Source organism: Mastigoproctus giganteus, chromosome 11 (assembly GCF_048544385.1).
Source record: "Mastigoproctus giganteus isolate SK-2022 chromosome 11, ASM4854438v1, whole genome shotgun sequence".
In the NCBI taxonomy this organism is placed as follows: domain Eukaryota; kingdom Metazoa; phylum Arthropoda; class Arachnida; order Uropygi; family Thelyphonidae; genus Mastigoproctus; species Mastigoproctus giganteus.
This window is the reverse complement of record NC_143585.1, coordinates 61,706,961-61,719,620: the sequence shown is the minus strand read 5'-3', so window position 1 is coordinate 61,719,620 and position 12,660 is coordinate 61,706,961. Positions and strand designations below refer to the sequence as shown.

Here is a 12,660-nt window from a genome sequence, read left to right as displayed (position 1 = left end):
GTTACTTTTAGTTAGAAACAGATGGTACCATCTACTGCACAAATTTTAAGACAATTATATCTAAATGGACACATTATTTAAATTTTACTTGAAATGGCCTTGAAAAATGTAGATCTAGGTACATACTCCCAGCAGCACACAAATGAGAAATGTAATCTACGTATTTACCCATTAAATTAAATCCTTTAATGATCTTGCAGTTCTGCACAATCAATAAAGGATTCACATAATATTAAAACTATTATTATCAGCTTACAACTATTATTATGTCATCACTTAATATTACAACTATTATCATCAGCCAAAATTACCCTCATAATGTTTTGTCTAATTTTCTGAACAAAGATATGTTCAGGTTGCAAATCCAGATGCTTTAAACAGTCTGCTAAACTGCGGACATACTGTGGCAGCTTTCCATTATGTCGATTTTTATAAATAAATACATCTGCAACCTAATAAGTACATAATAAAATAATTAGATGCCAAATATATCACTTCATATTTAAAATTAATTAAAATATTAAAAAATTATTAAAAATATACTTAAAAAATTTCAGAGAACAATTGATTAATCAAAAGAGAATTTCAACAAGCTTAATAGTATGGGTCAAACCATTTAGTATCATTAAAAGGTAGGTACAGCCAGAATGGTTATTTTGATACTGCAAATTGATTCTTCAGCATTCATAATTGCATACTAGAAGAAATACCATATTTATTCAAATCCAACATAATTTCTTTTTGTGTTTTTAGGGATGAAATTTAAAGGAATCATCTTGAAATCAAGAACTGCCTTTTTTCTTTTCAACCAAACCACAGCAAAAAGTGTGATAGCTCTGCAGGATTGCTGATTTTTTAACAAATAAATTGCATTAATTTTTATTAAAAAATTTACAAAATTGAAGTACTGAAGGAATAATACAACATGGAATACTGCATTTCATAAAAACTGTTGATTATATTTACTGTGTTTAAAACACTTATATATTAAACAAAGTACTTTAATTGTAATTTAAAATTACCACCTAATGGAACCAACAAATAATGGGGTGGGAACCAACAAATATTGTGCCCATATTAAAAAATTAAAAATTTTATCAGATTTGTTATTGTTATTTAGCTTAATTTTATGGTGTAAAAGTTACACCATAAAATTATTAAGCAATAACTGCTTAATAATTGGCAATTGTTCTGGATTCCATATTAAATCCTGTCATTAAATTCGACAAACTCCCAGCTGAAGACCAGTGAAGAGATGGCAGTCATAACAAAGGGAGAGACCTAGAAATATCTGGGGACGATGTAGGCTCAACAACTAGATCAAGGCCTAGCTCACTGAGAAATACCATCAGAGGCTGAGAAGTCTGCTAACTAATATCGAAACTGAATGGTGGGAGCATGGTCACAGCCACAAACTCCTATGCAGTCACAGTACTAACTTACTCCTTCGGGATCACAGATTGGACCAACATGGAACTGGAGTAGATTATGAGATCGACCAGGATAATGTTGACCAAGAACTGTCAACACCACCCAAAATCGGCCATCGAGAGATTGACCATAGCCCGGAAAGAAGGAGGCAGACATTTGACAGGCCTCATTGAACAAACAAAAGAAGGCAATTAAGAACATGATGGATTATTTCCAGGAAAATACAGTGCCAATCTACCAAGTCGTAAGGAAGATAGGCAAATGGCACGCACACCTATCAACCTCAACAAGGAGAACCCACTCGCACAGACAGAAGAAATAAAAACAGAAAGATGGGCAAAGAAAGCACTTCAAGGCAGATACTACAATGATCTCCATCAAGACTACATAGAAAAGATGGCTTCCAACGCATGGCTCATGAGCAGGAGGCTCTTCCCTGAGACTGAAGGATTCATGCCTGCCATCCAAGACCAGGTAATCAGTGCAAAAACCAGATAAACTAGTGCAAAAATAATAGTTGATCAAACAACCAAATTACAAGCACAAACCCCAAGCCATACTAGAGACCTCATATTCAAACCGTACTGGTTCAAACTGCCATAATAACGGACAGGACAATTCCACATAACAGACCAGACATAACCCTCATCGAAGAGAAGGAAATGGCTACCTACTTGATTGACATAATGGTACCCAACACCAGCATCCTCCAGAAAAGCTACAAGGAAAAGATCAGGAAGTACACAGACTTAAGACAGGAAGTCAAAGAAATGTGGCATATGGAACAAGTAATGATCATCCCAATCACTGTTTCAACCACCATCAAGGTGCCAAAGATCCTCCATTAAAACCTAGCTGCAATAGGCCTTGCAGAGAACACATACAAGGATCAAAGAAAGCTGTAATCCTGAACATCTGTAGGACTGTTTGAGAGTTCCTCGACCAATAATAATAACCAGAAATAACAACCACTCCACACTCCTGGTATCATGCCCATTTCAGTATGGGAAAAATCCCATTAGGAAAAGGAAAAATCCCATTGGGAATTATTATTAACCCATTAGGATAATAATAATAAAATGTATAACAATATTGGGTGTGTTCCAAGTTATAAGGTCTCCAAATTTATGGTACCTCCGTAGCCAAGTGGGCAAGAGCAGCAGTGTGTAGCACACGCTTCTTGATTAGACCGTGACCACCAAATACAGAGGATGCAGAAAGGTCAGGGAATGACCACCGCATATCCCCGGAGCAATATGGCCTTAGTTGCTAATGTTCCTAAAAAAAAAATACAAATAACAAATAACTCCAAATTTATTTCTCATAAAATACAGAAATGAAACATAAGTAATTTTTCAACATAACCTCAAATCTTTTCTTCCAAGCTGTGAAGGCTGCTGCAATGCTTTAGTTGGAAATGTGTTTAGCCCAATGGAGAATGGCCAAAGCAACTATCTGTCAGTTAGGAAAAATTCTGCCACAAAGAGCATCCTTTGTCATCATAATAACCATAAGTCACCAGGTGACTTCTGGTGGCTTGGTAACAGAAAACTCATTTGAAGACATAATGGAAGAAACATCCAAGTGGACTGAATCATGCTCAATTCCATCGGGACAATGCTCCAGCCCATTGTGCTGTTAAGGTGCATTTTTTTATTTTTTTTTATACAAAAAAAAAAAAAAAAAACTGAGATTATCCCACTTCCAACATACTTGCCTGACCTTGCATCTAGTTTGGAAGAAAAGGTATGAAAAGTGTGTTCCTTCAAGGAGGTTGTGTTCCTCCTAGGAGGATGAAAAACTACTTATGTTTCATTTCTGTATCTTGCGTATTTTATGGGAAATAAATATGAAGGCTTTATATAACTTGAGTGCATCTGGTATAGTTGTCAATGTCTTTCATTCAGTTTATCCATCGTTCTGTCTGTATAACATCTTATTTAGAGACAGAAAATTGAGAAGAAAGAAAAAATAACTTACACTGTTAATTAACATCAATTTTTTTTTAATGCTCATATTTTGCATTGTAACCATAATAAAATAAATAATGCGTGTCCATAAAAATTTTGTGCAATCTTAAAATTTAATACCTTATTATCTACAGCTGACAAAACCAAACTGTAAACAGTATTTTAAAACTTAAACATGTTCGAGAGGCAACCAGAGGGAGTAATATTCTTGATCTGATTATCAGCAGTGATTATTTCATGCATTAAGAATTTGCAGATAAAGGAACCACTGGGTGACAGTGATCCCAATGTACTGATGTGGGAATTACTTAAAGATGTAACTATCATCAAGGCGAAAGGGAAGGACTTTTGCTTTTGTAAAGATGACTACAGAGGTCTCATACAGTTTTTAAATTCTGTACAGTGGGATCAACTGATGACGTTACCAACACTGAATTTTAAATGGGAAGCCTTCAGGGACTTAATTTGGAGGCTACTAGGCTTTTCATTTCAACTAAGAAATACTTTTCAAGGTTTAGGCCTAAATGGATGTCAGATGAATTAATGAGGCTCTTGGAAGAGAAGAAGAATGTATGGGATCCATATAAGGTATCAGGTGACACAGAAGCCTATGGCAGCTATAAACTAGTCTGTAATCAAGTCACAAAGGAGGTTAGGCAGGTGAAGGCACATTACGAGAAATCTTTGGCAAAGGATACAAAGAAAAACAGCAAAGAGTTCTTTACTTATGTAAACTCTAGAAGGAAAAGGATGAATCAGATTGGACCATTTGACATAGATGGGTTGGCTATTGATGATCATGATCAGGTAGCTGATAAACTGAATGAGTATTTTGCATCTACATTCACACATGGAGTTATTCAATGAGGGGAGTGCCAGAAGTTTATCAAACGCTAACAAGGAGCTAAGTGATTTTGTAATAACTGAAAGTAGAGTGGAGGAGAAATTGTTGAAGTTAAACATAAGGAAGGCACCTGAGGTGGACGAGATCTATCCAGTTATATTAAAGGAGTCAGCAAAGGAAGTAAGCAAACCCTTAGCCTTAATTATGAGAGCTTCCTTGGACTCGGGAGAGGTCGACATGTACTGGAGGTGTGCAAATGTATCACCAATTCACAAAGGGAGTTCAAAAGGTGACACAAGTAACTACCTGTTAGTTTAACTTATGTTCCAGGGAAAATAATGGAATTACTGGTTAAGGAAGCATTGCAGGATCATCTAGACAAGACTGCAGTAATAGTTAAGACACAGCATGGGTTTGTTAAAGGGAGGTCTTGTCTGACCAATTTTATTGGATACTATGATGTGGTCACAAAGGAACTGAATGCCAAAAATAATTTTGATATCATATACTTGGATTTCAGGAAAGCTTTTGATACTGTTGCACAGGGACGACTGCTGTACAAATTGGAGAGGTATGGCATTAAGGGTAAGTTGCTACAAGGGATAAAGGGATGGTTGAGTGGAAGATGACAGAGAGTGTAATCAACAGACACTGCTCTTCATGGACAAATGTTATTAGTGGAGTTCCCCTGGGTTTGGTGTTGGGCCCATTGTTGTTTTCAGTATTTATCAATGATATTGATGAGGGTATATCAGGTTTAACGTCCAAGTTTGCAGATGATACAAAGGTTGGCAGGGTTGTTAACGACAGTAAAGACTATAAGCTACTCCAACTGGATCTAGATAAGTTGGGAAAACAGGCTAAGTGGTGGCAACTGAAGTTTAACATTGACAAATGCAAAGTACCGCATATGGGTAGCAATAACCAAAGAGAAACGTACCAACTATGAGGTACTACACTCAGGGAAGTGTAAAGTGAAAAAGACCTGGGGGTAATTGTACAGTCAAATATGAAGTTCGCTGAGCAGTGCAGATGGGCTGCCAGGGCAGGTCATGGAGTCTTGTCAATGATATATACGAATTTTTCTAGCAGGGACAGGGAGGTGATTATCCCGTTATACAAGGCAATGGTCAGGCCACACCTAGAGTACTGTGTACAGGTCAGGAGGCCTCATTTTAGAAAGGATGTAGAGTTCCTAGAATGAGTATAAAGAAGAGCAACAAGATTAATGAGGGGAACAAAGGGGTGCTGTTACCAAGAAAGGCTTAAGTTCTGCAAACTGCAGTGCCTGGAGAGTAGGCACCTGCGAGATAATCTGATTGAGGTGTATAAGGCCTTGAATGGGTTTAGCAAGCTGAATGCTGATGGGATTCTTCCTCTTGCTCAGACTAAGAACCTGAGGGGCACAGTTTCAAATTGAGGAAAGATAGTTGTAGAATAGATGTGTTGAAATTTGCCTTTAGCCAGCGGGTAGTTGATTGGTGGAACAGGCTTCCATCTTTTGTTGTGGAAGCTAAATAAATTTAAGGCTGAGCTGGACAGGCATTTGGAACGAATGGAGGGGTGAAGTGGGAGGTTTTTTTTTCCCCCTTTTCCTGATGCTGCACCAGCTCGCTTTCTTGCATCGTATGCCTCTACTAATGCTAATGTGCATATATAGCATTAATAAGAGTGATGCCACGCTGTTGACTGCATCTCCAGATCTGGCTCAGTGATCTGCAACATAAGAGTTTAACAATAGGAATATCTTGCTGTTCTCTTTACAATTTACCGAGAAGCATACTAAAATGTTACAACATAATTTTTTTAAAAGAAAGAACCAGAATAATTAGATTGAAAAGTAGACAGTGATTCATAATGCAGATTTTATTGTAATTCAAATTTAAACTAAGCGCAAAAGATGACACTAAAAATGACTCATAGGGTGAATATATGACAGCACAAATTTTTGAATTGTGGACTAATAATGCAGAATGCATGTAGGCTCAAGCAATTAACGGGCTAAACATACATGAGCACAAGGTATAAATATCACAATAACAGGATATGTGCTTGTGGTAGCCACAGTTATTTAACTATTTGGTATGTGTTTGGGGAGAAACTATGGTTGCCTCAACAACTACTCATCTTAGTTCCTCTAATTATTCACTCAACAATTCCTTTCACTTTAAAATTGGTGCTTGTACATATGTGACACCATTCTGATATACATTGTCAGAGATTTCCTAATTTGGAATCTCCTCCAACTTAAAATCTTTCTACCCTATTCTGTCAAATTCATCTGTTTTCTCTATTGTTCTCCCAACTCCACTAATCATTCGGAACTCTGACTTCTTTTCTTTAAAACTAGACTTTCTCCAGTATAACAGTAAAGTAATTTTCCTTTGCAATTTTAATGTTTACAACTCCAGCTGGCTTCAGTTTTCTAGTTAATGGACCCAGCTGATCGAGATACCAAGACTTTTGCAATTACTAATGCTCTCAATCAACTTGTTCATTTACCAGAATTCCAGAGTCCTAACCACACACGCAACACCCCTGATCTTTTCTCATAAACAAGCCCTTCAAAGTACATGGTCAATGTTAATGGTCCTTTAGGCACCTCAGATCACAACTTGGTGACAGTCTCTTCTCCAGTGCAGCATGTCTCTGATGGTCACTCTTCATTCTTAGCCTTGTCATTCGGCATTAAAGAATGAAAAATGAGATGACATGTCTTCTGATAACAGTGTTTGCTCAAATCATGTCAATGAAATTATTCTTGCAGAAATGAAATCCTTTATTCCACATCCCACGTCCTTCATATAAACTTTGGTTTTCCAATAAATCAGTTATTAATCAATCCAAACTTGAACAGGCTGAGTAGAAACCTTGTTTGTCTAAATGGTAATCAAGCATTCTGGTCTCTTGCTGAAGCTATTGGCTATAACTTCTGTTCATCTATATTCTCACCTCTCTTTAAAACCCCATGGTTCTATTGCCTCCACAACTAAAGATAAACTGACTTACTGGCATCTCACTTTCTTCTAACTCTTGTATTGGCAATCTTGCTAAACCAGAACCGGTACACTCTACTCAATGCTTCCCTGTGGTCTTCTGACAGAAGGATGTTGAAGAATTCTGAACAATCTTGAAGTCAATAAAGCTCCAGATCCTGATGGCATTTCTCCACTTGTTCTCAAAACCTGTTCCTGTTCTGTTGCCTTTTTTTACACTTCCTTATTACACTGGTGTTTTTTCCTAATTGGAAATTTTCCCATATCCAGCCAGTTCCTAAAGTAGATGACAAATCCCTCCCTACCAATTATTGGTCCATCATACCTGTACTCCTCCCAAAGTAATGGAAAAATCCAGTAACCACCAAATCTTAAACCATCTCAAAAGCTTCTATCTGATCAATGAACATTGGTATGGATTCCATTAGTGTTGATCCTCTGGTGATATATTGGCATACATTACTCAGTTTTGGATATAGTCAATGGAAAAGTTTGGTGAAACTTAAGCAGTTGCTCTTGACACTGCCAAGGCTTTTGATTATGTTTGTATAAAGATTTCTAAACAAGCTCCCATCTCAGGAATTGCTGACTGTTTTTTTGGCACTTTCACTCACTCACATGTGCATAAGCACCTACTGTCAAAAGAACTAACCTAACCTAAGCACCTAATGTCAAAAGAACTAACCTAACCTAAGCACCTACTGTCATAAGCACCTACTGTAAAAGAACTACTGTCTTCACCATGTCCATCCAGCTGTTTGTTTTCCCATATGTAACAACTTTACTTCAGTGGATGGATTTCCATGAAATTTTATATTTAGTTCTTTTAGAAAGAACTAAATATAAAATTTAGTTTCTTTCTAAAAGATATTCTTTCTTTGAATATATATATACATATATATTTTCTTTCTTTGAGAGAGAGAGAGATTATACAGTTGTAATTAAACTGAATAAAGTTTAGAAAGTATAATTCCATAGAACTTTTATTAAGTGCTCCATTAAAAGTTATAATCTTAGTAATTAATTGATAACTATATTTACTTTTCACTTCTAATGTTTTTAAGTGGAACTAAAGGTTCTTAGAAGGAAGGGAAGTTGTTATGATGGCATAAGTTGTGGTGCTCTGGTATAGAAAAGAACAGATGACAATGTTATGAAGACTGCAGGAATGGTATATTCTGATCACAGGTTATACCTGTCAAATGATAGCCCAGGAGCTTGAGATTAACAAAGAAACCAGTTCAAAAAATTTTGTTTTGAAGATATCAACAGGAGAAAGATAGCAACTAAACTGTTACTGCATCTTTTGACAAACAAACATAAAAAAAAAAAAAAAAATTGTTGAATGTGTGCAAAGTTTTTTTAGAATAAATTGAAGAGGACAATTTTTTGATGCAAGTGCTCACAGCAGAAGAAACCAATGTTACTGGTACAACCCTGAAAAAAAGCACAGTTGATGGTGTGGGGAATGGTGCACTTGCCCAGAAGAAACCATTGAAAAAAATCAAAGATAGCTCCAACTGACTTTTGGAAGTTCCCTACATTGAAAACTCTTCTCAAAGGAATGAATTTTGTGGGCATTGTTTTTTTGGTTAAAAATTAAAAGACAAATGGCAGAGGTGCTGGACCAAGTGCATACATTCTGGAGGAGAATACTTTGAAGCCTGCTAACGTAAATTTTTTTCACATTAAAAATACATTCTTTGAATTGCTGTCTTGTTGTTTTGAATTATTGTTGGCTTGATTGCCTGATCTTATATAACACTGAAAGGTTTCATATTTAAAATATAGTCATAATTCCCCTCCTACTGTACACAAAAAAAAAAAAAAAAAAAAAAAAAAGAGAAAGACTTCAATCTTAGTCCTTGAGGACAGCAATCTAAGCATCAACAATATTTCAATGTCTATCAAAAGATGGCATCTAGCAAATTTGAAGAGCAGAATAGGATGATATGATGCAGCCAATGGGTAATATTTCAAGGCTGTCAGTAGGAAATAATATTAAATGGCATGCTCAAAATAAATTCCATTTAACAGTGCTTATTGAAAACCCCCTAAGAATATGTTACACCAATAATGATTAAAATAATGAATATATTTCCTTGTAAAATATGGATTACCAATAGTTTTAATAATTATAAACATTAGGAATAGTGCAGACTGAATATTCTATTACATATTAAAACAAATTATTTTTATGGCGCCTCTGTAGCCAGGTGGGAAGGAGCAGCAGTGTGTAGCACACGCTTCTTGATTAGACCAGGGTTCGAGCCCATCACCACCAAATACGGAGGATGCAGAAAGGTCAGGGAATGACCACCGCATATTCCCGGAGCAATATGGCCTTAGTTGCTAATGCTCCTAAAAACCAAATAACAACAACAAATTATTTTTGTAAAATAAACACAGTATACTGCAATGGAAGAAAACATAATAATTTTAAAAAAAAAACAATTACAAATTACACATAAGTAAACCAAATGTTTTGGATCTCTGGTATGCTCATGAATGGTGGATAACATAAAAATATAAAGATCAACAAGGTTACATTCAATATTTTTGTTATTCACCACTGAAAAGAGAACATAGAGAAAATGTTCTCTATGTTCTCTTTTGGCCTACCTGTGTAATATTTAATTAAAGTTCTTTAAACTGTGCCTTTCCAATACAGTGTAGTGTATTGTTTACTTTACAATTTTTGTTCATTCCTATGTTTTTAACATCCTTCAGCTCTATCATATTAAAGAAATTATTCTATTGTATTAATCAATAAAATAGTTAATGAGTTACATCAATTAAGCTAAGTTTCAGTGATTAATGATATATCATTAAACAAAGTTTTTCTTTTGTTAATGTCTTACCTGTGTATCAAAAACATTAGTCAGCTTTGTATTGTACTGATGATAAAAAGCATCTGAGACCTGTCGACTGTCATGAATAACCTGCAATTAAAATATTTTAAAACAATTAGTACTGTCAAAATAATGAAAGGATGCAATGCTCATGCAGAATCAACCTTTTAAAAAATTCTGCCAACTGTAAGCCCATAGATGTAACCTTATTAATTTATTTTTCTATTTCATCTAGGTATTTATCTATTTGATAAGCTTTCCAGCTCCACAAGATTAAATGAGTTTCTTTCAGTTACTAATTATTTGGCTGAAAGCAAACTTTCTTGTACCTAATTTGAAATTTTAAAATACTGTGAAATGAACTTTTCCATCAGAAGCACAAATCACATTGCTTGTCTAATGACAAAAATTCTGGAACCAAAATAATTTTAATAATAATTCAGCAATGATTAAAACATTAAGAGAAACTTTGTACAAATTTTTAATAACATAGAAACATAAATAAAAATCAATTTTATATTTCTTATAGAACATTGATTTAATGGACTATATTGTAGGGGGACTGTGTGTTAAATCTGATTGTCCATTAAACTTAAAAGGAATACACGTAGTTACCAAATCTGTAGAATCTTATGGAAAAAGTGTTGTACTATGAAATGAAAACACATGTTGTAATGCTGCACCTTATGAGTTGTGTGATATAGAATAGACTGAAATTTTAAAACTTGAAACTGCAATTTATCAGAAATTGTTCGGATTTAGATGCTTTTTCTTATCACCCTTCTTAAATTGCCATTATAAACAAGAAAAATGTTCAAAGTTCAAACTAACTACCTGATGGAAATTACAGAACAGTAATGTAATGGAAAAACTTTATACCACACTTTTGTTGGCAATACTGGATGAACAAAAGCTGTAAGCCAAGTCACAAGAAAATGTCTTGTCTTGTGCACAAAAGTTTCACTCTAAACTGGGCTCTTTCCCACAGTATATGAATTTGGGCTTGTTTATAGTTTCTTTGTAACAGCATAAACTGTAAACATGACTTAGGCACAGCATTTCAACAGGTTAAAAATAAAAGAGAACACTTTACAGTATTTTGGTTTTTCTATCAGATACTGTATTGATCAACAAAAGCAAGGCCAGCTATTTCATTAGCTGCAAATTACATTTGCTTCACTGTGAAAATATTTAAAAAAAAAAAAAAAAAGAGACTGAGGCAGTAATGTCACCAGGTCCCATACAGCTGAAAATCCTGGTTTGTTTTATCCAAAGTCCATTAAATCAACAGTTTATTCTAATTACCTTTTCCTTTGATGTTGCAGGAATTTTTCAATAATTTTGGGGAGCATTTTATTGTCAATGAAGACCCGTTGCATTCAGAAGCTATCAGAAATTCCTGTGTGTAACAGCATAAGTTTTAATCTCTCCAGCACCACACACACACACACAACTATATCTAGAAGTGGCAAGCACACAGTCATTCTTCTATTCTGAGGAAAGCTATCAAATTATCATGGTGACATTACTACTGAGTCATTCCTGTATGAGGAAGATGGCACAAAGTCAACACTACAATTTATCATTGCACTGTAGTTCACTGGAAGTTCCAGTGCTCATCCCAAAATGCTGTTTAAAAGCATATTTTTACCAAGGAAAAAATATCCTTTTGAAAACTTGCTCACAGGCTGACACTGCCCCCTGTCTTGATGAAAAAAATAGTATAGTATAAAATAATATTAGTGGCAAAAAAAATGAAAGGAAGCAAGCTTATACAGCATCAACCAAAGAGTTGCACACCTGATCTCTCTATCCCCTCTAATAATTTGACTAATCCTTCCTTAAATTTAATTTATTCAAACTTCCCACTCCTATAACAACAGATGGAAGTTTTACAACAATCAAAAAAACTCTTAAGGCTGAAAGCAAATTTTCACACATCTATCCTAAAATCATCAATATTTCAATTTAAATTTATGTCACCTTATGTGTGTTGTCCAGGAAAGAGTAGGAATGCCATCCGTATCTGGTTTACTCAATCCATTTAAAGCCTTAAACACTTCAAATCAGTTCTACTCCTCATATGTGCTGCAATTTTCAAAACTGAAGTCCTTGATGAGAGTATCTTTTTGTGTCTCTGACTAATTTTATTGGCTCTTTTTTTGCACCCATTCCAACAGACCCATATTTAGCCCCAGGGGCTCACATCTGGTAAGTATGGGCTTGGCACACCCAGGGTACTGAGCATGATATACAGAATATTTTTTTTGGCTTGTGCAGCAAAAGCTTCAGGCTTCCTTGCACTATATGGCTAATTATAATAATATCATTCCTAAAATGAAGCTTCCAGACTTGTTGCTGTTGTTATTATTTTGGTTTTTAGGAGCATTAGCAACTAAGGCCATATTGCTCTGGGGATATGCGGTGGTTATTCCCTGACCTTTCCGCATCCTCCGTATTTGGTGGTCATGGGCTCGAACCCCAGTCTAATCAAGAAGCATGTGCTACGCACTGCTGCTCCTGCCCATTCCAGACTTGTACACAGTATTTAAGATGCAACATAACCA

The 12,660-nt window shown here is 35.4% G+C and overlaps 1 protein-coding gene across 1 annotated transcript in view; it reads right to left on the bottom strand.

The window, feature by feature from the left end:
• The window catches only part of LOC150078052 (uncharacterized), a 164,544-nt gene that overhangs the window by 49,343 nt on the left and 102,541 nt on the right, over positions 1 to 12,660 (bottom strand). The window contains exons 8-9 of the mRNA XM_090384736.1: positions 10,103 to 10,183; positions 312 to 452 (exon numbers count right to left, since the gene is read on the bottom strand). Coding sequence (XP_090240862.1) covers positions 312 to 452; positions 10,103 to 10,183 — 222 coding nt within the window. The remainder of the gene's footprint in view (positions 1 to 311; positions 453 to 10,102; positions 10,184 to 12,660) is intronic.